The sequence below is a fragment of the Herpailurus yagouaroundi genome, unplaced genomic scaffold, assembly GCF_014898765.1.
Source record: "Herpailurus yagouaroundi ecotype Mexico unplaced genomic scaffold, PumYag 184, whole genome shotgun sequence".
Lineage (NCBI taxonomy): Eukaryota > Metazoa > Chordata > Mammalia > Carnivora > Felidae > Herpailurus > Herpailurus yagouaroundi.
The window spans coordinates 20,248,497-20,276,254 of NW_024412415.1; the positions used below are offsets into that span (position 1 = coordinate 20,248,497).

Consider the following 27,758-nt stretch of genomic DNA (forward strand, 5'->3'; position numbering starts at 1 on the left):
GAAAGGTGTTAAGAGAGTAGATCCTAAGAGTTTTCATCACAAGGAGGAACTTTTTCTTTAATCTTCTTTTCTTTGTATTGTATCTATATGAGATGATGGATATTAGCTGAACCTATTGTATCATTTCACATTATATATAAGTCAAGCTGTCACGCTATATACCTTAAACCTATACAGTATTACATGTCAATTATCTCAATGAAACTGGGGTGAGGCAAGAAATGTGTCACCTCATTTAGGGTTTCCGTAACCACAAGCTTGTGGTTCTCAAACTTTAGTGTACGTCGTAATTACTTGTGGACCCCACTCAGAGATGTTCATTCATTAGGTCTGGGGTGGATAGAGTCTGAGAATTTGCATTTATGCAAGTACCCAGGAGCTGTGCATGCTGCTGGTCCAGAAACCACACTTTGAGAACCACTGTTAAGTCTTACACAAGGGGCACTCCCTATGATAAGAGCTACGTGTAGCCAATTCATGGTGTTGGCTATAAACTATAATTGCAGACATTTTCTTCTGGTAGTAATGTGTTTCCAGGCTGAAACCTCTAGATAAAAGGAGTACTTCAAAAGCATTAGAGCAAAGTATGGAGTCAATAAAAATGTTCTTTTCCAAATGAAAGCATGTGTTTTACAGCCTTATAGGAGGATCTTCATGTAGACTGCACCAAAGCCAAACAACACTGAAAGCTAAAATAAAGGAAACCCTTTATGAGAGAAAAACAAAAGCACTTTCATTCTTGCCAAAGTTGACATTCAGACCTACGTATTTTCCTCAGGTTTTTCTCATATTTTAGCTTTCAGTTAAAATGACTTTTGCCTTTTAACCTATAATAGAAGGACCTGAAAATTTGATCCCTGCCTGTTATCCCCGCAAAAGAGGGTTATTTTAATTACTTTCAGTTTCGTTTTTGTTCACAAACAATATTATGTAAGTGATTTCAAGTCAGTTTCTGTGGGACAGCGTGGCTGTTTACATGTATGTTTACAGTGTAAAATTTTATGATTTTGAACACATTAGATCCATTTTAGCTTTAAATGGCATTACTATCTTGCAGGATTCACTTATGCCTCGTTTCATTTTATTTTCCACCTGAAGTCATTTCATTCCCTTGGTTTATAAACACCTTCAAATCTCTTTAACTGAAAAGGCAAGGTAACTTGATAGAGCATCCCCCTAGCAGTAATAACCCCTGAGGCAGAACCACATTAAACAGAGCAAAACTATAAGCAACATGTCCTATATCATTAAAGAAAGGAAATAAAATGGTGCTGTCAAAAGGCAGGAAAGTCACTGTGAAGAAACTCTAAAGTGGGGAAGAAGAGCCAGATGCCCTGGAAATGGAAAATGGAGTCAATTTTTCTTGTCTTTTGGAGTCAGCCAATTTGGAGATTAGCAGGTGAATGTTACAGCTATTTTTATGTCAAGGTTAGTGAATTCTAAGCAAAAATGGTGTAAATTTCCATTATATAAAGCATACCCGGGTAGGCCACTTGATCTTCTCAGTGACCTTTTAAGGAACATGAGACTATACCCACTTCCAGATGAGGGGACAGGGTTCAGGATGAGATTGGTGACTTATAAGAGCCACATCGAGAGGGTTGGAATTGGGCTCAAATCTAAATTCTTGCAAGTACAAACACAGGACATTTTCCACTATGCAAAGCTTTCATCAGAAAGCTAATTTTCCAAACACTTAGAGCAATTCTGTGGACATGTGAGTAAAACCAATTATGGTCTACAGTCGTTATTCTTTCTCATCAGCCTGCGGCTGGTTATTTGATATGAGTAGCAGAATTAAGATATAATAAAGTCTAATAGAACCTCTTATTCTTTGTGTGGATATATTAGTAACAGAGATAGGAAACTAAGGATATTAATTCAACAGATGTTTATACATTGCTTAATATTTGCCCTAGCATTGGGGAATGCTTGGAAAAATACAGCTAACAACAGTATTTGCTCCCAATCTTAGGGAAGAAAAGAACTGCAAAAGTGGATGTATAGAAGTAGAATCACATCGATACTCGGAGATATAACTAGGTTGTACGGAATATTAAAGTCATCAATCAATAATAATTCACCAGCAGCCCAGTTATTCATTCCTTAATTCACTTATTCCTTCACTCAATGCTTAGTCATTCGTAGATTCATTTTACACACAAGCATGGCTAAAGGCTACCCAGATAATGTATATCCCTCCAGAAATCATTTACTACCATTATAGATTTATAAGTCTACTGATTGGAATTCAAACTTAGATTTCAATTTCAGACTGTTGCATCATGTTGATTTGACACAACTATCCATGACATGATGTGATAGAACATCAATGGCAGACTTTTCCTCTTAGTACAATTCAAAATCCCATGAAACATTTATACAGCCTAAAGCTTCTTCTATGCTCAGAGCCTATTATGGGAAACAGAATTTTCTACCTCCCTTCCCAATTCTTAAAAACCACCACCAAGCAATTAATACAACTTAATCAAAATGGTATAAAAGGCCATCCAGAGTTTGAATTTATAGTATTTTTAGAGATTATGTAGTTTTATAACTTCCACATTTAAGGAATACAACTTCCACAACTAAGGAGTTTGGCATCAGTCCCCAAGGCCTCTGTACCACCCCTTTCCTCAATTTATAGGCATTTGTGTTAGAGTGGAGTCATCCTTGGAGTCAATGATACCTTGCCCATCTCCTCAGACAATCAAGCTTGGAGGGAGCTTAAGTAAAGGTAAGATGATACTAAGCCTCCTCCCCAAGTCTTCCCACCTTTTACTTCTTTATTCTGCACAACCCCTGTATATGCATTGGAAAACATCTTTTTATTTTAGTCAGGTAAAAATGTAGACCACTTCATGAAAAATATTAACATGTTTAATAATAAAATCCAAAAGGAGAGTTCAGTTGGACATGTTTCCATGACTGAGTCACCATATTTTTAAGGAAAAAAAAAAAGATTCATTGTGCATTTGCTCTACTAAGTTTCAGAAGGCAATAGAATTGGTCCTGGTCCTGACTCTGGGTAATACACTTTAATCTCAGAAAGATGGACTTTGTACCAATTCCTGGATGAGGCAGAATCAAAAGGTAGGAAGTAGAGATCGCTAGGTATGATGGATCATCCAATTACCCTAGAATCCAAAGAGTTATGTGCTCAAATACAAAGGAAATGCTAATATATTTTAAATGTGTTTAATTTTTTTGAACAAATTGAACTTTCGTTTGTAAATATGGTCATATTATTGATTTCCTCAAATCCTGAGTCTGCCACTTACTAACTATGTAACATTGGGTATGGTATTTACTCCTCAATGTCTCAATTCCCTCATCTGTAAAATGAGGATAATAGTATCCCCAAGTGTGCATGGGGAGATTAAATGAACATATGTAAAGCTCATAGGACAATGCCTAGTAAGTACTTTATAACCAGATTCTTAATTATGGAATTACTGATATTTTATTGTTTTTGTTTAAATTAACTAAGGTAACTGTGTTTTCCCCTCTTATTTTGCTATGAAAACTAAATGGAAATACATTTCCATCCATTCAAGCTAAGAGTGGCTTTAGTGATGTGAGCACATAACATTGTTCTCCAGAAATAATTTAAAATTCTTGTCCAGCTTCTATTTGATTCATTCTTTGGCTCATTTGAACAGACTCACTTTTTGAATGACTTACTTGATATTGCACAGAAATGTAGCTGACTAACTGAAAAAGAATCTTTTACTCATTTTTTAAATCACCTGATCTCTTGAAAAATAAAGATAAAATGAAGTAACCAGGAGATTTGCTCACAGTATAATGAATGTTAAATATAAAATGACCAAGAACTTTCAATGAATAAAATTCCTTCAGTACCAGTTATAACTGTCTATTTAGGGTGTGGTTTGAATATTTTAATTGTACTAACAAGTAATTTTGGCCAAACATCCAACATGACTAAATCTAGCTGAATCGGATGGGATTTGAGCTAGTCTAAAAATACTTGTAAGTTCTATTTTACAGATTATATCTACCAAAAAGTCATATTTTTTTTTAATTTTTTTTTTCAATGTTTAATTATTTTTGGGACAGAGAGAGACAGAGCATGAACGGGGGAGGGGCAGAGAGAGAGGGAGACACAGAATCGGAAACAGGCTCCAGGCTCTGAGCCATCAGCCCAGAGCCCGACGCGGGGCTCGAACTCACGGACCGCGAGATCGTGACCTGGCTGAAGTTGGACACTTAACCGACTGCGCCACCCAGGCTCCCCTAAAAAGTCATATTTTTAATGGCATATAAGTATGAAATACTGGCTGGAGGACGGACCCAGGATCCTCTGGTAGAAAGATACTCCACATTACCTCCAGGCCACAGTTGTTGCTGCATTAGCCTCTCCACTCTTAAAGGGCTGTCTTAGCCCAGGGCTTGGGGGTCCTCTGTTTATGGATCCCCAGATAAACCTGAGAGATCCATTTGATATGAAAGGGGAGTGGGAATTATTAAGCCTGGAGAATCATCTCATCCCTGAGGCATTGTACAAGGGGGCAGGAAAGCCCCAGATGTGTGAAATGTAATAACGACAACAAAAAATTGAACTTTGATCTGATAACCTATTGCCTAAAACACAGTAGCTCAGAATATTATCTGAGGGGCGCCTGGGTGGCTCAGGCAATTAAGTGTTGGAGTCTTTGTTTCAGCTTAGGTCATCATGATCTCACAGTCCCTAAATTCAAACCCTACATCAGGCTATGACAGTGCAGAGCCTGCTTAGGATTCTGTCTCCCCCTCTCTCTGCCCTTCCCTCACTCTCTCTCTAATAAAAATAGACTTTAAAAAAGGGTACTATTTGAGTAAATAAATTAGTGAATAAAGTATTAATACACTGTACCAGAGATATCACAGGGGGATGATTTCAGGTGTTAGAAATACAAATGCATTATATATAATTTTTATTCTGATTATATAAAACTCCTGATAAGTCCAGCTAATAATGAAAGTCATTTTCCACTGTATCTAATTTTCATGGAGCACGATGACTTTCAAAAAAAATGAGGTATTAGATATATTCCAGAGAGAGTTCGGCTTAATAGTAGGAAAAAGTACTAATCATGGGAGCTATACAGTAAAGGATGCGATGCCTTTTTAGAGACTAATGTCCACATGGTAGAAAGCAGTTAAGCTGAGACTGGTCAAAACTTTCCAGGCTTGTTGTAGAAAGGACTCCTGCAATGAGTAGAATATTTTAACTTCTAAGGTCCTTTTCAATTCTAAGATTATATGACATTGCTTTAGGATTCTAGAACTTCAGAGTAAAAACCCCATGCAAATCCTGAGTATAATCCCACAGTTTTATTCCATCTGGAGACCGGTGCACATACAGTATGTATGATTTGGATGGATTCAAGTTCTGTTGACTCAAGCAGAAGGAAGCAGCATTAGAAAAGGTTTATTGAAGTTTTCCTAAAAGAATTTAGTTTAATTTCTGCTGATTTAGCCCAAGAACTATAAACTTCAAGTTCTAAAAATTGAGTTTTTGTTGATTTGCTATAATTTTTACTACATTTCCTAAATTCTCCCTTCTCTTTTTAGAAAGATTTGATCACTCCCCTGTCAGACTCTATTGTAAACATCAAGATCAAGCTCCTAAAGTTCATGTCCGTTTAGAGGACACCAGGATATATGTCCATATATCACCAGAAGTTAGCGACTATTAGGCTAAATAGAATGGCAAAGTCCTTCTACTTAAGAAGTACCAGGTAAAGAAGAGAGCATTGTTTCCCATTTGTTTTATGGATGATGATCAAAGATATTGGTGGGGGGGTGGCGTCTGGGTGGCTCAGCCAGCTAAGCTTCTGATCAGCTCAGGTCATGATCTCACAGTTCCTGAGTTCGAGCCCCGCATCAGGTTCTGTGCTGAAAGCTCAGAGCCTGGAGCCTGCCTCAAATTCTATGTCTCCCTCTCTCTCTTTGCTCCTCCCCTGCTCATGCTCGGTGTCTCTCTCCTTCAAAAATAAATAAAAAACATGTAAAAAAAAAAAAGATAAAAGGGGAAAAATACAGAACCAAAATCTAGGCTGTGAAGTCAAATTTGTTTAGGGACGTTGGGCTTAAAATTGTCAGTTAAGCAGTCTCCTCTAATTTTTACTTTTCTAATGTGCCTTATGAGGAGGACCTAGCGTACAATATTTCCACATATATTTGTTCATGGAAATCCTTTATAAAACTCATTTGGTATAGAGGATTCATAATACCATTTATAATTTTGATTAGTGTAAAACATATACACCTAAGAGTTTGTTTTCCTTTGAAAATGACAGTAGGAGTATTTACCTGTTTTGTTCATTTCTGTACCCTTGGTGTCTGGTGCTCGATAAATATTTAATGAAAAAAATTAGCAACTGTGCTATTGCCAAAAAAAAAAATCCAAATGGTCTCCTCTATTAGTCTTCTTACCTCCCCACTTCTTCCTGATTTACCCCCTCATAATAAGCCTCAGACCTTACAGTAATAGGAGATTTTAGCATTTATCAAATATATATGTATTCATTATCTTACCTGATCCTCACAGAAACATAGGTAGAGAAATATTATCATTCCTATCTCATCAATAGAGAAAATAGAGGTTCAGAAAGGTTAAAGAGTCACTCAAAGTCTAGTCACTACTGACTAAAACACAAATCCCTTTTTCAAGATTCCACATCCAGGATGTCCTCTACTAAACATGAGCATTTATGCCAGCTTTGCAGTTACAATCAAGAAAAGATAAAGCCTGAGTAGTTTCCGCTACATTTGACTTTTTTTGGCTTTGACTTGTATCTTTTGTAAATCTGTGATGTAATTTCTATTTCCTCAGCATCTCCTTGCAAACATTGTTACTATTTTTATCTATAATAGCATAAAAGGTAAGAACCTTTCCTCTAACCCTGGTAACACTGTCCAAGTTTTGAAAAATAAGATTCTCACGGGGCGCCTGGGTGGCTCAGTCAGTTAAGTGTCCAAGTTCGGCTCAGGTCATCATCTTGCAGTTTGTGGTTCAACGCCCACGTCAGGTTTGTGCTGACAGCTCAGAGCCTGGAACCTGTTTCGGATTCTGTGTCTCTCTCTTTCTCTGCCCCTCCCCTGCTCGCGCTGTGTCCCTCTCCCAAAAAATGAACATTAAAAACATGTTTTAATAAAAAAAAAAAGAAAAGAAAAATAAGATTCTCCAGTTATATTTGATGAGTTTGGATCCAGGATCCTGGAAGAACCTCAAGAAAGCAATCGTCCTTACAGTAGTCAAATGTTTAAACCACCCAAAACACATCGTTGTATATACTACTTTTAAAAATCTCCTTTAGGTGGCCAGTGTTTCATCATTTAGACAGTAAGAACTTCTTCCCTACTTCTAGTCAAATTCTCTGGGCATGTGTTAAGTCTATTTTATCTATGTTTCTGACTCTTTGGAAATGAAGGACCTCTGGTCTTTTCTTCCTGAGTCTTACCTATAGAGTAAGGAAAAATACGGTCTTCTCATTCTTTCTTTCTTGCCTATCCCTAACCATTGCAAATAAATCTGAAGAGAACAACAATTAGCTATACTATTTAAATTAAAGACACTGAAAAGATTAACTTCCTCCTAAGCTTTTAACATGATTGATTTTTTAAAAAAAAATTTTACTGTTCATTTATTTTTGAGAGACAGAGTATGAGTGGGGGAAGGGCAGAGAGAGACCGAGCCACAGAATCTGAAGCAGGCTCTGAGCTGTCAGCACAGAGCCCAACATGGGGCTTGAACCCACAAGCCATGAGATTATGACCTGAGCCAAAATCAGATGCTTAACTGACTGAGCCACCCAGGTGCCCCTTGAGTGATTATTTTTGTTTTTAAAAACAGATTTCATAGGTGTAACCTAGCAAGCATATGGTCATTTATTAACCCCTTGTTCTACTAAGTGCTTTAGCCAAAAAGAATAATGGGTACCATTCCTATTTCAAAGTAGTCTTAATTCACCAGAGCATAGTAGGTAAGCATGGGACTAGAAGAGTGTCATTTCAAAGTAGCACATATTAGTGTGGGAACATAGCAAGCCCCGGACTGTTCCTTGGTCTTGTTAGAGTGAAGTCTCTCTAAATCCCAAAAGAATAGAGTTGTTATCCAGGGAACACTGTGTAGTAAAGCAAAGTCTAGGGAGGGATATTCATGGAAGCCTATGATTTAGAGAAGAAAAGGGGATCTTCTATGAACACAAAATGGTATCACCAAAGGCAAAGAGATAGTAACAAGCAGGCTATGTTCAGGGTAAGAGGCAACAAGCCAGATAGGCTGGAGCAAAAGGTCTATTTGGAGAGCTCAGGTAGATGACATTACATAATAGAAGGCCCTTTACATTTCTTTTCCATATAGTACTTTCATATTGCTGAAGGCAGAGTAATTATAACATCTGAATACTCACTACAATTCACTTTTTTGGTGGCTTATTTTTTCAGGTGTTTATTGATAAACAATAAAATAAACTGAGTTATGGAACATCTAATCACGTTTTTATCTATTATATAAAAGAAGCATTTTTTCTCTTAAAAAATCATCTATTTTATAACTTAAGAGAATTCATAGTTTGATCATTTATTCATTCTTGGGACTGATGTAAGCTAAGTTTTTATCATGGATCAAGCACTATACTAGATGTTGGTGACACAGCATTGAATACTTCAGCCCCTACTGTCAAGTAATCTATTCTCTAATAGGTTAGATTAGATTAAACTACTGCTTTCTTTCTAGCAATTAATTCTTCAATTCCAAAGAACACCTGGCATGTCATGCAATGGATAGGAGTAAAATCAGTCAAATAAGTGACAAGCATATTTGATGATTTCTATGCCAGGAACCCTGCTAGATGTTACAGAAAATCCAAAGGATAGTATAATTGGGTTTCTGACATCAAGAAGAAAATCTCCTGGGAGAACTGGCCACACACAAAATTACTGGATAGTCCACACCCAGGACTAGCAGATCATTACAGGACAGGAAGAAAACAAAGACAAAAAGCAGGCAAAGTGGTGTAGCAACAGTCTTATTTGCATCAGTGTCTCCTACAGGCTACTCATAAAAATTAACTTTGACATTCATTGACTAGGTCAACAGGAAAATAATCCAGAGATTCATCTCACTTCCCTCCTACCTCTACTCCCTAAAGGAGTTTTATCAGTGCTGTTGAATTTAACAAATCACCCAGGTGTCAGCCTTGGGCCTCCACCATTCAACTAAGACCTGATCCCCCTGAAAATGAAGAAGTGGAAGTAGAAAAAGGCAAGGAAAGAGTGAAGGTGAGAATGGCCTAGTCTTTACAATCTATCACAGTGATTTCTAGTCATCCCCCTCCCACTGTCCCACCTGAGAAGAACAAAAGGACTGACTTGTACACTCCCCCCCCCACTTCACTCTTCTTGTGATCCCCTAGTCAGCCCCCCACTCTTCTATTTCTGCCCTCCTCACTAGCATCTTCTGTCACTGGTTCACCCTGGCTTAGACTCAATAGGAAACCCTTTTTCCATCAATTAACAGCTATTGAGAAGAGATCAGCTTCTTCACTGCCTTCAAAGGACCAAGAAAGCATCCAAAGAAAGCAAAGCTCTAAGTGGTTTCCATGGAGCTTTGCAGCCTAGAAATATAGGAGATAGCTTTCTTTCTAAACACCTTAATTATCATAATAGCTCTTTAACACACTATTCAGAATAATAAACACAAATGTTTCTAGTTTTTTACAAGAATAGATTAATTTCACCAGGCTGAAAGGGAGAAGGTTAAGAATAAGGAGGTTAAGGGGCGCCTGGGTGGCGCAGTCGGTTGAGCGTCCGACTTCAGCCAGGTCACGATCTCGCGGTCCGTGAGTTCGAGCCCCGCGTCAGGCTCTGGGCTGATGGCTCAGAGCCTGGAGCCTGTTTCCGATTCTGTGTCTCCCTCTCTCTCTGCCCCTCCCCCGTTCATTCTGTCTCTCTCTGTCCCAAAAATAAATAAACGTTGAAAAAAAAATTTAAAAAAAAAGAATAAGGAGGTTAAGAGTAGGAAGAGACTCCTACCATCCCAAAGCAATCTCATAGAAATGAGACACTAAGAATATAGGTTAAGTGGGCACCATCATTCTAATGTCAAGTGAGTATTTTAATGTTTTTATTTTTAGATGTATTATCAATGGATCTCATGGTTTTTAGGTATTTTTTTACCTTCTAACTGTAAAATAGATATAAAGAACTTCATAAAAAATATAAAGACAAAATCAAAATCAACACAGAGGGAAAAACTGAGAGCTTTCCCACTTAGGTCAGGAACAAGACAGGGATGTCCACTCTTGCCACTGTTAATTCAACATAGTGTTGGAAGTCTTAGCTTCAGCAATCAGACAACACAAAGAAATAAAAGGCATCCAAGTCAGCCAGGAGGAGGTCAAACTTTCACTCTTCGCAAATGACGTGATACTCTATATGGAAAACCCTTAAGATTCTACCAAAAAACTGCTAGAACTGATTCATGAATTCAGCAAACTTGCAGGATATAAAATCAACACACAGAAATCAGTTGCATTCCTATACACCAACAATGAAGCAACAGAAAGAGAAATCAAGGAATCAATCCCATTTACAATTACATAAAAAACCATAAAATACCTAGGAATAAATCTAACCAGAGAGGTGAAAAATCTGTACATTGAAACTATAGAGAGCTTTTGAAAGAAAATGAAGAAGACACACAAAAAATGGAAAAAGACTCCATGCTCCGGGATAGAAGAACAAATATTGTCAAAATGTCAAAATGTCAATGCAAAAGCAATCTACATATTCAACGCAATCCCTATCAAAATAACACCAGCATTCTTCACAGAGCTAGAACAAACAATCCTAAAATTTGTATGGAACCAGAAAAGACCCTGAATAGCCAAAGCAATCTTGAAAAAGAAAACCAAAGCAGGAGGCATTACAATTCCAGACTTCAAGCTGTACTACAAAGTTGTAATCACCAAGACAGTATGGTACTGGCACAAGAACAGACATTGAGATCAATGAAACAGAGTAGAAAACCCAGAAATGGACCCACAAATGTAGGGCCACCTAATTTTTGACAAAGCAGAAAAGAATATCCATTGGAATAAAGACAGTCTCTTCAGCAAGTGGTGCTGGGAAAACTGGACAGCGACATGCAGAAAATTAACCTGGACCACTTTCTTACACCATACACAAAAATAAACTCAAAATGGATGAGAGACCTCAATGTAAGACAGGAAGCCATCAAAATCCTCGAGGAGAAAGGAGGCAAAAACCTCTGATCTTGGCCGCAGCAACTTCTTACTCAACACGTCTCCAGAGGCAAGGGAAACAAAAGCAAAAATGAACTACTGGGACCTCATCAAAATAAAAAACTTCTGTATAGTGAAGGAAACAATCAGCAAAACTAAAAGGCAACCGACAGAATGGGAGAAGATATTTTCAAGTGACGTATCAGATAAAGGGTTAGTATCCAAAATCTATAAGAACCTATCAAACATAACACCCAAAAAACAAATAATCCAGTGAAGAAATGGGCAAAAGACATGAATAGACACTTCTCCAAGGAAGACATCCAGATGGCCAACCGACACATGAAAAAATGCTCAATATCACCCATTATCAGGGAAATACAAATCAAAATCACAATGAGATACCACCTCACAGCTGTCAGAATGGCTAACATTAACAACTCAGGCAACAACAGATGTTGGCAAGGATGCGGAGAAAGAGGATCTCTTTTGCATTGTTGGTGGCAAGGCAAGCTGTAGCAGCCACTCTGGAAAACATTATGGAGGTTCCTCAAAAAACTAAGAACTACCCTACGACCCAGCAATTGCACTACTAGGCATTTATCCAAGGGATACAGGTGTGCTGTTTTGAAGGGACACATGCACCCCCATGTTCATAGCAGCATTATCAACAATAGCCAAAGTATGGAAAGAGCCTAAATGTCCATCAATGGAAGAATGGATAAAGAAGATGTGGTACACACACACACACACACACACACACACACACACACAACAGGGTATTACTTGGCAATCAAAAAGAATGAAATCTTGCCATTTGCAACTATATGGATGGAACTAGAGGGTTTTATGCTAAGTGAAATTAGTCAAAGACAAATATCATATTACTTCACTCATGAGGACTTTAAGACACAGAACAGGTGAACACAAGGGAAGGGAATCAAAAATGATATAAAAACAGGAAGGGGGACAAAACATAAGAGACTCTTAAATATGGAGAACAGAGGGTTACTGGAGGGTTTGTGGGAGGGGGATGGGCTAAATGGGTAAGGGGCATTAAGGAATGAACCCTTGAATCATCGTTGTACTCTATGTTAAGTAACTTGGATGTAAATTAAAATCAATCAATCAATCAATCAATCAATCAATCTCTTGGCTAGGATTGGAAAAAAAAATCAACAAAGAGAACTTTCCAGACACTGCAGAAGCTTCTCCATATGCTCTGTGTCAATTACACACCCATCATCCTTCCAAAGGAACCACTGTCCTCATTTTTGTAATTGATTCCCTTGCATGTCTTTATAGTTTATACTGAAGAGTATCTTTAGACATTAGAGTTTCATCTTGGCATTCCTTTTAATTTGATGGCTTTTAAATCCCTTTAATTTATGAGTTCCTCCTCCATCTCTTTCTTGCCTTTACAATTTATCTTTTGAAGAATATGGATTGCTAGATTGTAGAATCTCCCAGTCTGGATTTTCTTGATTGAGGATGTAGCAGGTGATTCAGCATATCCTCCTATATTCCTGTAAATTGGCCACTGGGTCCAGAGGCAAGGCTGGACTTCAGTTCTATTCCTTAGGCCAAAGAACAGGTAGAAGCAGTGTGGAGGGTGCATGGGGCTAGGTTGCTCCTACCCTTAGGTCCTTACTCTGTTCCTCATGTACTCACCTGTTCTCAGATTGGGCAAATCCCCTCCAAATTCCAGTTGCTATCTCAAGTTGGCCCTCAGGACCTTCCAGTAAGTACCTGCTGGCTGTATTGGGGTTTTCTCATTCTCAAGTCTGTCAGATGTCCCCATCTCCAGTTATTCAAAGGCCTCATGGCTGTTGGTGGTGCCTCCTGCATCCATCCTCATATGTAGGAGTTTATAGGGCTACCTTGGCACCTGTTTCATGGTAAATACTTTTCTTAGGTATTTGATTTCAGTGAGTAGTTCCCCTTATGTCTTTTGTGTATTTAGGAAGACCCCAAAATTAGACTGTCACTATTTCAGCCATCTCCCCAGAATTCTGTTAGTGATAATTTTTTTATCATATAGGAATAGAATCTTGAATTTTTAATGAGAAAAATATTTCATATTCAGAAAACTGCTTTACTGGAAATTTTGGAAGAACATACTTATTATATGTATTAAGAGATGCTTATCAGGTTGTTTATCATTCCAAAGTTACACTGCTGTCAAAATCCTGTTTGTAGCATTGCACTCTTTTCTAGCCATTTACAGAAAATACTTTTGTTGCTAATATTCCAGTCCTTATCTGTAGACATTGCTACTCCAAACTCTTTCACACACAGATGGTAAAGGTACAAAGGACTTTTCTGTTTAAATAAACCTCTTGAAAGCTCACTCCTGAGCACGACTTTTCTCTGACTTCCTGAATACAGCATTTCCACTGTCTTTATTACCAAATCTAAGTGCTCATTCCTACTTATTCTAAATAGGTACTATGGTCTCCCCTGGCCACAGAGGTTCACACCCAGATTTCCAGACCTTTGATCTACTTCTGATGCTTTAACCCTCTCAGCTTATTTATCTGAGACCTGGAGCCCTGCCCATGTCTTTATGGAGTTGGCTTTGTCTTGATCCTACACTGGACTGGCCAGCCCCCATTGTCATCAATGTCCTGGCATTGTATACACCATATGGTATATTATAATGTGGTCTGATTTTTTCCGATATTATATAATACTTTCATGTGTTCTTTAAACATCTCTAAAAGTAAAAGTGTTAAAGAATGCATAGTTTCCCATCACATAGTTAGGCTACACTGTATTTAACCATGCGCCTAACATGAGTAGTAGAATGTTTTCAATTATTTTTCAAGAAAAGCAACTACAAGTTTGAAATTGTATTAATTTTTAAACAAGAAAAAAAGTCACAGCTGCATCACCTCCAGATTTAGGCCCAGATTTTCTTGTAGACACTTTGACTCGGGCAGTATAAATCTTTTGGAATCACTACTATCTCTATCCTTAAGGGGTTCCCCTGACTCTCTGATTCTCTGGAAGCTCTAGTTGCAAATCTTGATTCCAGAAAATAAGAAGCCATTCCTGTGAGGGAAGAGTTCTCTCTGATATTTCATCTTTAAAGCCCTCCTTAGAACACATTGCTTCTCATTCAATACCTCCTCTTCCAGTGCCAACACAGGGCAGTCCTATGGCAGCAATGTCCTGGAAGACAATGAGTTGCTAAATCTAAAACAGCTTTTTTTCTCTATGTTGAGATGAGTAATGTCCTTCAAAAGATGCTGCATCAGCAGGGAAACTTGGCATGGGTTAGGATTCACTGCCTGAGACACAGGTCACAACACCTGCTGGGTAGTGAAGCTGGAGGGGGAGGCCATGAGACAGGTCACAGAGACTCAGGTCAACAGAGATTCCAAAGGAAGAGTCAAACAATCTGCCTCCAGTGCCTGTCAGGAAGACATCATATTCCATCCTTAGGCTGAATTAGATGATTGAGATCTAAGAGGAGTCACTGTTGGAGGAAGGGCAGCTGAATGGTACAGAGTAGAATCACTGAAATTGGGCCTCAAGGTTCAGCTTCTGAACCAGATGCTAGAGGAAGCCTTCCCTCTTTGAGCCAGTTTACACCTAGTCTCAGTGAAGTGTCCTCTTTTGTGTTCCCCAAGTCCCCTATCTTGCCTGTCATCATAAAAATACCACTAGTTTGTGAGTGCCTGTCTACTTTTCCATTTCTCCTTGAGCCTATGAGCTCCTACAAAGGTTTGTGTGCCTCACTTAGGAGCTGCTATACCTGTAGTTCCCAACCTTGGCAAACCTAAACCACCTGTAGAACTTTTAAAAAATACAAATGCTGGATCTCTACCCCAAAGATTCTACTGGCTTGGAATGAAGTCCATATCTATGCTTTATAAGTCCCCAGATGTTTCTAATGTACAACGTGAGGGGTGGGAATCACAGACTTAAACCACTTTTAGTGTCTAAGATATAGATGCCCAGTAAATGTTTGATAGATTCCTGAATGAAAAAATAAATGAATGACTCAATGCCAGTTTCAATCAGTTAGGATGCAGCTAGAACAAGGCAGGAACTCGTCTGACCCATGTAACTCCAAGGCTTAAATACTTTGCAAGCAACAAGCTCCTTCTCTTTCCCCTGATTAAGGGGCAAAATTCAAGAACATTTCTGCTGAGTGTAAACATTATTCATGGACAGTGGATCACTGTTGCCTGAAACTGCTAATAATGAGTTTTTGGAGATAGGGAGAATAAACCAGAGCTGGTTGCCATACCATGGGCAGAGTTTGGTCTCTCTCTTCTTTGGAAAGCAAACGGCATCTGCCTATAAGACCATTGCATGTCATTGCTGGGCTACCTGTTTCCCCTGTTCTGAGATTTTTTAAAATTTTATTCTACTATAAAAAGTACATTTATTAAGCAAATATATTCTATAGTTATGGGGTACTGTAACAGAAAATGCAGCAGATTATATTTCTCTGATTCTCTCTCACACAGTGTGGTTGAACCATCTTGCTTTTCAACACAGATTTGAGCAAGGATTTAAGGCTTAGAGTTTTATTCAGAATGAGAATACCTTATGACAAACCTTATAAAGTTTTGCAAGTGTTCACAAGAGACATTATAATTTGAAAGAATCTGTTTACAAATTTAAGAATGTGTGTGCTCCGTATTCAGTCAGTAGCTCATGTCCAACTTTGCGTGTCACTCAAATATTACCATAGGAATTACCTTAGGAATCTCATCAACAATCGGGGGAACCTAGAGAGTCGCTCTTGTCATTTTGTCAGCTTTAATTTAAAAAAAAAAAAAGTAAACTTTACTAAAATGCCTTACCTAGACCCAGAGTTCTGAATGCATATGCTTTTGGAGAGACTGAACTTTAGAGATGTTAGCCACTAGCATTTATTATGTGCTAGGCACACTACTAAGTGCTTTACACTGTTCAACCTTTGAAATAACACTATGAAGTTAATACTATTACTGTCCCATTTTTTCATATAAGGAACCAAGGATGGAGAGATTAAGGAAATACTCAAGAATCACACCCTGAGTTAGGAGCTGGATTGCTCTGGCATCTGACTCCAGACCCTGTGTTCTTGCACCTTCTCTGTATTCCATTACTCAGCCCCTAATAAGTTCATGCACTGGGGAAGGCATAGCAGTTTTAGAGTAGAATCTATTAAAGTCCTTTGTCTTTAGAAAGTTTATAGTTTACTGAATTGGAAATATAAGCGTTTTGTATGTAAATAACTTTAAAAATATTAAAAACTTTAAAAGAATTATAAATGAAGTTGTGTAAGAGGAGAGACTTTCCTGGTGGAGGGGTCAGGGAGGGCCTCATGAAGAACATGGCATTTGACTTCAGCCTCAGATCCTGGATGGATGAATGGATGGATTTTTAGGGCAGTGGTATCCAGTTTTATGGCAAATTTTGCATTGTGAATGCAACCAGTGGTTGGCTCTGACAGAGATCTAATCCTAAATAGTTTAAACAAAAATGGGAATGAATTATAAGAATGCTGGCAAGTCTCAAGTTGGAACCAAACCACAGGGCATAGGGATGTACTGAGCCATGGAAATTACTAGAAGCCAGTATTTACACTCCAGAACACTGTCTCTTATCTGTGTTTCTCCATGCATGCTTGCCCTTTATCAGAGTCAGATTTAATGTTTTCTTTAGAAAGATAATTTTTAATGTTGTACACAGCCTGGGAGTTCCTCAGCATTGTTTGAACTTACAAAGTTTTTAGAATGATATAATTGTAAAGAATACAGTTTGGGGGAATTATTTCTGAGGCCCTTTGCTTTTTGTTTTTTTTCCTGATAGCTTCAGGCAAAGAGCTGATTTGGTAGTTTTATGTGTGTTTACTTCAAAATTTAAAATCCCCTCAAAAATACGTATTCTCCCTTCTTTAGAAAAAAATTATCTTCACTTGTCAGACGAAGTTCATAATTTCTGCAAGAAAATAAGTATTACCGAAGAGTAGATGTTTAATACTGCTTCAACAAATCTAAGGCTTAAGTTAAAGCTAAAATAAAATCAATATATTCCAGATATAGTAAAATCTTGGATTGAGAGTAATTTATTCTGTACATGTTCCACAGGAGGAGCTATATTTCGAATAAATTTTAATTTGATAAATGAGAGAAGTCTTGCAATACGAGTAGTACATGACACCGAACATCACACGATCACAACTGAGCTAATGGTTCTTCTTTCACTCTCTGTGAGATTACGGGTGATTGTCTCCCATGCTTAGATGCTTGGTCTCAGGTCATGGTATTTGGCAGAAATCAGTGATTTTTCAGTATGTTGGAAGGTGCCCTCAACTGGCACTAGTATATTTTTTGTCACCCCAAAGCACCTACAGACAATCCTTCACTTTTCCACCAAAGAGTAAGCTTAGGAATGCTTTGCTTTGTTATGGGTCAGACTGCCTGCAGATATAGATAGACCCTTTCTTCTGCTGCCTTTATTGCCTCTTAAATTAGATACAGTGTATGACAAGAGTTTATTAATACTGTGCTGTAGTCAACATCCATGTGAGTGTATATAATGGCCCCCATGCAGAAAAGATTCCATTGAGCCAATAGATAGCAGTGATTCTGCAGTGATAGTGAAAGTCATCCTACACAATAACCCTCCTCTCTCTTGTCTCCCTCACACCAGTCACAAAGGTTTTCAAAGGTAAGTGCAGATTAACTTGTTTATTTACCTTTATTTGTATTCTCTTTATTATTTTGTATTACAGTATTGTAATCATTTTTATATGAATATTTTTGGGTTGTAGAATGAATCATCTGAGTTTCCATTATTTCTTATTGGGAAATTCACTTTGATATTCAAGTGCTTTGGATTACAAGCATGTTTCTGGAACAAATTATGCTCGTAAACCAAGGTTTTACTATATTTGCCTTTATAACAACTCATGTTTTTTGCTTTAAATATGAATTTTTACAACAAAAATTAAATAGGTCATCTCACCCAAATTAAAATGAAAGAATATAGAGGAATTAACGTTCAATAGCACCTAATACTTGGTAGACAGTGAATTCAGTTAGGTTACCTTTTATCCTCCTAGTATTATAAAATATATGTGATTACTTGACTTCCACAGATAAACTAAGTTTCAGAGGTGGTAAAATGATTGCCACGACCACAGCTAATAAATGCCGCAGCTAGGATTCAAACCCAAATCATTCAGATTACCAAAATAGTATCTTCAAATACAGTTATTTATGTTAATATTTTATTCCACTTATCTGAAGGTAGGGAATGCAGTAACATCTAGAAGACTGGCAGGTTTTACATATTAATTATTACCAAATGAAGAAATTATTATTTTTAAAATCTGTACAGTAACCCAGTTTTTACATATTCCAGATTTCAAAGTTTTATTTAGTGCTGTGTAATGATCAATAAGCAAAAAAGAGGGGCGCCTGGGTGGCGCAGTCGGTTAAGCATCCGACTTCAGCCAGGTCACGATCTCGCGGTCCGTGAGTTCGAGCCCCGCGTCGGGCTCTGGGCTGATGGCTCAGAGCCTGGAGCCTGTTTCCAATTCTGTGGCTCCCTCTCTCTCTGCCCCTCCCCCGTTCATGCTCTGTCTCTCTCTGTCCCAAAAATAAATAAATGTTAAAAAAAAAATTAAAAAAAAAAAGCAAAAAAGAAAAAAAAAGAAGAAGACAAGGAGGAGAGAAGTCACATGGGTGTTCTTGCATTAAGTTCCTTGTGTTCACTCTATCTGCTCAAAGTGGAACCATATGTATTCTCTGTTTCTCTTCTGACAAATGTTATTTATTCTGTCCATTACATTTCCTTCTGTCTTGTTATATTATCCTTGCTGCACTACATTAGATTAGACCACTTCTTGATGAAAAGGTCAGGGCCATGTATTACCAACTCTTGTTGCCTTCTCTGCAGAGGAGTTAATTTGTGTAGGCACGCCTCCTGCGGTGTAGCTGCTCCAAAGTAATGGTGAAGTTATGTTTTACTATTTCAACACTAGTCTCTATTTCTTCCATTTTTGGCCTGCAATAAAGTCTTCAATATGAAATGAACCTTCATCCTGTGAGCTACTCTTGGTAACTGTGGTCATCTTTTGGGTCTGTGCACTGTTATACCTAACAAAGCTGATTTTTTAATGGCTTTTACTGCTGCTTGAGAATATTCTGCTGGGTGAGCATTCTTGACTGATTACTGTGAGGAAGTGAGCTCTGTCTTCTGCTGTCATCCAGGTATCTATTACCGGATCACTGTGAACACGGGTCTGTCTACCCATCAATGCATATTACTAACTTTCCTCTCAACACTGTTCAATTACTTGCTCACAGGCTGCATTCAGCAATTTGTTCATGATATCTGCTTGGTGGGGTAGACAATGTCCTGGTCAAAATGACAGCCATGTCTGCAAAGTGTGTACTCTCATTGTTAGGGAAAGCACAGGATTCTAAGTCTGTGAACTGAACTCATCATGTACATTTTCCTACTCTAAGCTTCTGGTTCTTTTTATATATGGAAACATTTTAATTAACAAGTGGTAGATACTCACTAAAAACAAATCAGGTAATATGAAAGTTTCCAGTCCTATCATGGGTACTTGTATGTTTATTCTCCAAGACTTTAAATCATACGCATATGAAACTTACATTCTACTTTCTTCCCCCACTCCCCCCGCATAATTGAATAATGTGCATCCTGTTAGGCTATTTCTCATACACATATTTTCATGACTTATACATAGATTTCTTTCCCTCTTTTAGTGTGGCTTCATATTTCATAATAAAATATGATTCATTTGCTATTTTACAATTTATAAACATATAGGTTGTATCTAATTTTTTAACCATTATAAAAATGTTGCCATTAACATCTTTAGTCATATACATCTTTATGTAGATATAGATATAGATATAGATAGATATAGATATAGATATAGATATAGATATAGATATAGATGATATAGATATACACACACATATAAATGTAATTCTGTACAATAGGTTCATAGAAAATGGAGATGACCTTATGTGGATCCTGAGAAACTTAACAGGAACCCATGGGGGAGGGGAAGGAAAAAAAAAAAAAGAGGTTAGAGTGGGAGAGAGCCAAAGCATAAGAGACTGTTGAGAACTGAGAACAAACTAAGGGTTGATGGGGGGTGGGAGGGAAGAGAGGGTGGGTGATGGGTATTGAGGAGGGCACCTTTTGGGATGAGCACTGGGTGTTGTATGGAAACCAATTTGACAATAAATTTCATATATAAATAAAAAATTTAAAAAAAATTAAAAAAAAAGAAAATGGAGATGACTAGTGTAATATTTTAAGAAACAACCACAATAATAGGAAGGACTTCGTATATGCCACATACTTTTGTTAAGTCTCTTACAGGTAATAACACATTGAATCTTTACAACATTTGAATGAGGCAAGTGCTGCTATTATTTCTGTTTTACAAATGAGGTAATTAAAGCACAGAGAGATTAAGTAACTTGCCCAAGGTCACCCAGCTAATAGGTGGTGGAGGCTGCATGCAAATCCAGGTAATATGGCTCAGAGACTGAGGTCTTATCTTGTACGCACACTGCATCGTAACAATGTTGCATCTCCAAAACTTACTTTCCAAATATTTTTTTTTTACATCAGTTATCCTGCTTTTCAATAGTGGATATTGTCAAACATTTTAGACAATTATAGTTGAAACTATTTTAATATTGGTGTAACTTCATGATGAAATAAAGTTTGGTAGGAGAAAACACAGGAATATAGGATGAGGCAGAATATTGTTAATCACCAAAATGGGCAGTATAAATAAAAATGCAGAAGTGGCTCCAAGTGACATTGAGCAACATAGACTGGACTGACGGGGAAGCTGTGGAGGGGTGGCAGAGCTTGGAGGGGGTAGTACTCGAATACATGGAATAAAGGCTTGTGAAAAGGGATATTGCAGGGTGTGGTGAGAGAGAAATTTGATTATAATTAATGAAGGCAGAATTTCTAAGGCCAAGAGTTACCTAGGGAATCTAGAATCTCCTGTCAAAGCACCAAGAGCCCTTGATTGTAAGAGGAGAAGAGTAACAGGATGGAATCCTTATCTGGAGAAGCTTAGTCCTACTAAGTTGTACAAAATATAATTGAAGTACATGAAAACAAAGTGACATCGTGGAAGGTGACATAGCTATCTAGATATGGTGATAAGGTCCTAAACTAACAGAGTAGAAAGTCAAAGTAGAAAGTGAATCAAACAAACCGTTTGAAGAATAATGCACAACATTTAGTTATTATTAGGATCAGCAAATAAAGCAGAAGGAAAGTTCCATACGGTTATCAATGATTTCAGCTTGGGTGGAAGGAAGAATGGTGTTATCAAGGTTGGTTGGAAATGGACAGGTTGCCAGCTGGAGAGGTGTGAGAACACCTTAAATTAATTTTTGGATTTAATGAGGTTAAGTGAGGCAGAAAACATCAAACAGGAGATTCATTAGACAATTGGCAAAGGAGTTCAGCTGAAAGATCAGGATAAGGACTAGAAACGTACATTTAAAAATTAATGAAGATGACAGTTGGCAGGGGGCGGGGGTGGTGCCTGTGTAGCTCAGTCAATTAAGTGTCTGACCCTTGATTTCGGCTCAGGTCATGATCTTGTGGTCATGGGATGGAGCCCCATGCTGGGCTCTGCACTGACAGTGCAGAGCCTGCTTAGGATTCTCTTTCTGCCCCTCCCCTGTTCACAATCTCTCTCTCTCTCATAATAAATAAATATTTTTTTAGAAAGATTACAGTTGAAACTATAAAACCAAGTATTAGGACAAGAGAGGAGAGAGCCAAGGACTGATATGGGGAGTATCACACAACAAAGAGCTGAAATAAGAAAAAGGAGGCTCCAAAGAAGAGTAAGAGTAAACAAGAAGCAAACAGTGAACCAAGAAGGTAGACAGTGAAGAAGGCCAAGTAGGAAAGGACTGCAAGGAGGTAGCCAACTGTATCAAGGTCAAAGACATAGCAAACGGCAAGGAACTGGAAAAAATATATATATGGTTAATAAAGAGATCATTACGATTCCCAAAATTTCTGTGGAATTATGCTGCAAGATGAGATGACAGGAAACTAAATGAGAAATAAGTGAGAAAATGGACAGTACAGTCAAGAAATTTGAGAATAAAATATGAGAAATAACATATAAAGAAGTCAGAAGACCAGTATAAAGGCTGGTTGAGTTTTTTTAAAAATTTGTGAATTAATCTCTGGAGGAATTTATAAGAATCCTGAAAGACTCAGCTATTTATAATCTTTATCAAACTTTTCTGCAAAAATGTATGGATGTATTAGTTCAAACCCCTGTAATCAGGAGTTTAAAATTCCTATTTATTGAAAAACTTTGTTTCAATCAATATTAAATCATATTCCCCTGACACAAGTTTTAAAACCTTGTTTTAATAAGCTTATTTTATTTTGATTATAAAGGTAACATATGCATATTGGAAAACAATAGAAAATACAAAATAGTAGGGGCTCCTGGGTGGTTCAGTCTGCTGAGCATCTGACTTTGGCTCAGGTTATCAGTTCAAGTTCCACTTGGGGTCTGTGCTGACAGCTCAGAGCCTGGATCCTACTTCAGATTCTATGTCTTCCTCTCTTTCTGCCCCTCTCCCATTCACACACTGCCTCTCTCTCTCAAAAATAAACATTTAAAAAAATATTTTAAAAAATACAAAACAGTATAAAAAAGGAAAAGATTACCTGGAAATTATTAAACTTTTGATATTTGTCTTATATTTTAAGTACTTCAAAAGCTTTATATGCATTTATGTGTCCCTTTCATATAGTATTTCAAGCTAAGGATTTTACATGATATTATCAGCTTTGTCACTATTTCATGCTTATCTCCAATCCCATAGATATTTCATAATTTCTTGTTTATTCTCGTTACAATATACTTAATTTTATTTTTCAAATTTCAATTAATATTTTAAACAGTTGACTATTTTTATAAGTGTAAATCATTATGTATTTAGAATTACATTTTGAATAGAATTCCATCATGGAAATACTAAACCCAAAGTTGTGAATATCTAAAAAAACATGTAATACCTAAGTATATCTCCAGCAAACATTTGTTCCAACTTCCACTCCCATCAAAATCAGATTCAAATTTGATTTTTTCACTAAAGCTCTAGCATTAGGTGGTTGTATTTGCTTAACATGTTTGCTAGTGTAATAGGTAATATGAGATATTTCATTGTATATTAATTTGATTACAAAAAAGTTAAACATTTTCAATACTAAGTGAACTTCTCTTAGTGAATTGTCTGGTTATGACCTATATTCACTTATTTACTGGCATCTTACAGTTTATCAGTTTGTATGATTGCTGTACAAATTAAGGGTAGTAACTCTCTATAACACTGCTGCCAACATTTTCTTGATCAATTGCTGAAGATGTCTTTTGACCTACAAATGTTTTCAATGTATTTTCCTATGTGATTTATTCTTTAAGTCCCAGGAGTCTTTCCACATGCAAATATCAAATTAAAATTTGTCTATATTATATTCTTCTTTTAGTTTGATTTTTTTAACTTTTTAATGTACCAGAATTTATCTTTAGTATGTGATACATGATGAGAATGTAAACTTTTTATCCCAATAGTAGCCAATTCTTCCACCAATTATTAAGTAATCTTTCCCTTTCCTACTAATGATCCTTTTGCCATTGATATCTTAGTTATATTGGAATTCTGTTTCTGGACCTTTTATCCTTTCTCCCTGACCATGTACAGTCCAGAATTAGACCAATTTAATTACTGCTGCCTAATAAAATGTTTTAACAGTTTATAATAATAAATTTTCATTTTTCTTTTTTTTTTTTAATTTTTTTTTCAACGTTTATTTTTGGGACAGAGAGAGACAGAGCATGAACGGGGGAGGGGCAGAGAGAGAGGGAGACACAGAATCGGAAACAGGCTCCAGGCTCTGAGCCATCAGCCCAGAGCCCGACGCGGGGCTCGAACTCACCGACCGCGAGATCGTGACCTGGCTGAAGTCGGATGCTTAACCGACTGCGCCACCCAGGCGCCCCCCATTTTTCTTTTTACATATGTTCTTAGTTACTATTCATTTAATAAGTTGTGGTAAAATGATATTTCTCTTTAATAAGTTCTGCTTTTAATAAGTTCTTAGTTTCTATTAAAATTGCATTTTCCAAATGGGCTTTGGATTCTGTTAAAAATTAAGCCTTTGGGATTCTAATTAGAATCGCAATAAACCTGTAACTAAATATGCAAATAAGTGACATCCTTAATGTATTTTATCTTAATGTTAGAGATATTTTTCTTTTCTTTATAGCTATATTTTTATGCCTGAAACAAATTCCATGGTTTTATCACATTTTTAATTAGATTTCAGGATATATATTTATGACATATACACACATACACATTTATTTTGCTGCTTTGATAATAATATATATTGTCATCCAAAATCATATAACTACTTGTTTCTTATGATTTTTATATCTCAAGTTAATTAAAGAAATTCAAGGCAAATAATTTTTGAATTATATTGGTTTTTTTATAAGCATAGTGTTGCAAAAAAAATTAATGTTGCCATTTCAAAGAGCCACACTGTATTTTCTATTTTGAAATCACCGCCTTCATATAAATTTTTAGACCACTGTATTCTTATTTTGCTACCAATTTAAAAGTAGATTTCTAATAATTAACATGTGGGTATCATACTGGTTATTGTTTTAAAATGAATATTCTTTATCACATTTAGAAACCATACTCAAAATCTGAATTATGTAAGAGTTGTTATCATGAATGAGCAGTGAAATTTATCAAATGTTTTTTTGTTTTTTTCTTCAGAATTTATGAGATAATTTTGTTATATTTATTAGGATTATAGTTTGAACAAAGTTTTTCTAGTTAAACTGTACTTGCTAAGTTGCATTTTATCAATATTTCTTTCAGATTTTTATAGTTATATGTACAAACTAGTTTGGTGGGGTTCTCTTTACATACTCTCCATGTTAGGTTTTTATCTCAAGGTTACATACACAAAAAATTAATTAGGGAGACTATGCTTTCTTTACTCAAAAAGTGAATTGAAAAAGAAAAAAAAAGCCTTATAAGCAGACATTGTTTACCTAGAAGGCATAAGCAAATCTATAAACTATTAGAATAAGAAGTTTTAGTAACATTGCTGCTTACAAAATCAACATGAAACCTCAACAGCATTCCTTTGCACAATTAATAGACAATTAGGAAGTAAGGAAAAAACCATTTAAAATAGCAATAAGACAATAAAATACCTACAAATAATTCAGTAAAATATTAATTTTATTCAAGGTAGTACATAAATAAATAAATAACTGAATAAATGGAGAGAAGTACCGTGCTAATGTACTGTGCAACAGTATCATCAAAGTCCCAATTTCCAAATTAATCTATAAATTAAATGCAATGCTGATCAAAATCTCAACGAGAGACATAATAAAAAATGGCTATCGAAATGGTGCTATTTTATTCTCTATGTGCTATAGAAAATATTGGAAACAATCAATAGGGGAGTGTATGAATAAATAATGATCTATTCATAAAATGACATAGTAGTTAAAAATGAGTGAACTATAGCAACATCTATTAAACCTCTGAAACCATGTTGACTGAAATAAAGATGTAGAATCATACTGATAACACCATTTATAAAAATTTTTAAACCTATTGTATATAATTATAAATGCATAATATTTGTGGATTGGTCAATAAAAATATAAAACATTTAAGGAATAAGTTCTTAATTTTTTTTAACATTTATTAATTTTCGAGAGACAGAGCAGGGGAGGGGCAGAGAGAGAGAGGGAGACAGAATCTGAAGCAGGCTCCAGGCTCTGAGCTGTCAGCACAGAGTCTGAGGCAAGGCACAAACCCTCAAACTTCTACTTTAAGTGTTATTCTTAACCTTTCTCTAACATTTTGTCACTGTGTATATTTGGCAAAAACTTAGAGTACCTCCTACATATTGTCAGGCACTAAACATTTGTGAGCGTGGCAAAGATCTTTTCCTCACAGAGCTTATATTTTGGTGGGCAAGACAGACTAGAAGCACATAAATAATGTATTGCAACATCAAAGAAGTGCTGTGATAAAATAAAAAGGGTAAAACTCCATCGCCATTTCCTAGTGTTCCAGCTGTTGTAACAAGGAAAGCAGTTCCCCAGAGGGACTAGGTGGGGAGAGGTTCTTAATTAATTATCAAGTTTCTCTCCTTATTTCTTATATTTAATAATTTTCTTGTTTTTTCCTTTTATGAATCTTTACATAGTATAAAAACTTCAGGTGAACTTCATATCTAGTTTTGTAGACTTCCTCTATAATTTTAATTTTTTTTTCTCCCCAGGATTTATCTTTTTATTCTTCTTTCATTATTGCTAGTGTTGTGTCATTTTAACAAAATATCAATAGAACCTGTGCCATTGCTAATACCCACAACCCCAAACTCCCAAAATCTCTATAATTAAGAAACTGCCATGAGTATCTTTAAGCTGCTACAAAGCAAATTCTTCATAATCACCTGTTCACACAATAGTTTTTAACTATTTGAATTCACAGTTTTCCTGGAAAGATGGTAACTTGCCTCTCTGTAGCTATTACATTACAAGAAGAGAGTACTTCTGTGTAGAAGCCAGGCATAGATCACCACCTATTTAGTTTGATAAGGAAAATCTCCATTGAGTATGTCCATAATTTCATTGTTTCACCACTGACTCACCCAATATTCCAACATGAGAACCAAGAGACAAACCTTTGAAAGTTATATTGCCATTAAAGACTTCATTCCTTTTTTTTTTCAAACGTTTAATTTTAGAGAGAGAGAGAGAGAGAGAGAGAGAGAGAGAGAGAAAGCATGCACAAGTGGGAAAGGGACAGAGCGAAGGGGACAGAGGATCCAAAGTGGGCTCCCTGCTGATACGGGCTCCCTACTGATGGGAGCCAGCCTGATGTGGGCTTGAACTCAAGAACCTGAGATCACAACCTGAGCCAAAGTCCAACACTCAACCGACTCATCCACCCAGGCACCCCCCAGTTCATCCCTTCTTACTATCTGCCCTCCTGTTCACACATCATCCAAACTTCTGTTCTTTCATCCCTTTATGGAGCTGCTTCGTTGTGTGAGGCACAGAGATAGGCGTTCAGAATATAAAACTAAGAAGACTATGCCTGCCCTCATAAATTCAAATCTAATAAGGGATATGTATCTATTTGATATCCATCTGATAGTTACAATAAAATATATTCTTGTATTTAAATGGTACCAATACTCATTGCCATGCTTTATACAACACAACTTCTCCAGTCTTCTCTGAAAAAATATGTATCTATATATAAAATATAAAAAAGGTTCTTAGCTCTTGAATTTTTGCACATTAATTTGTTTCTTTCACACCTGAGAAACAACTTGGCTAGATTTAAAATTCTAGGATCATAGACTCCTTCATAACTTTGTAGGCATTGTTCCATT

The 27,758-nt window shown here is 36.7% G+C and overlaps 1 protein-coding gene across 6 annotated transcripts in view; it reads left to right on the plus strand.

The window, feature by feature from the left end:
• The window catches only part of UNC13C (unc-13 homolog C), a 613,180-nt gene that overhangs the window by 568,340 nt on the left and 17,082 nt on the right, over window positions 1–27,758 (plus strand). For 3 of the 6 annotated variants that reach the window (XM_040492731.1, XM_040492734.1, XM_040492732.1), the window contains one exon: window positions 17,913–17,930. The exons of the other annotated variants lie outside the window; for them this stretch is intronic. In XM_040492731.1, the coding sequence (XP_040348665.1) occupies window positions 17,913–17,930 (18 nt within the window). The remainder of the gene's footprint in view (window positions 1–17,912; window positions 17,931–27,758) is intronic. 6 annotated transcript variants of the gene reach the window in all.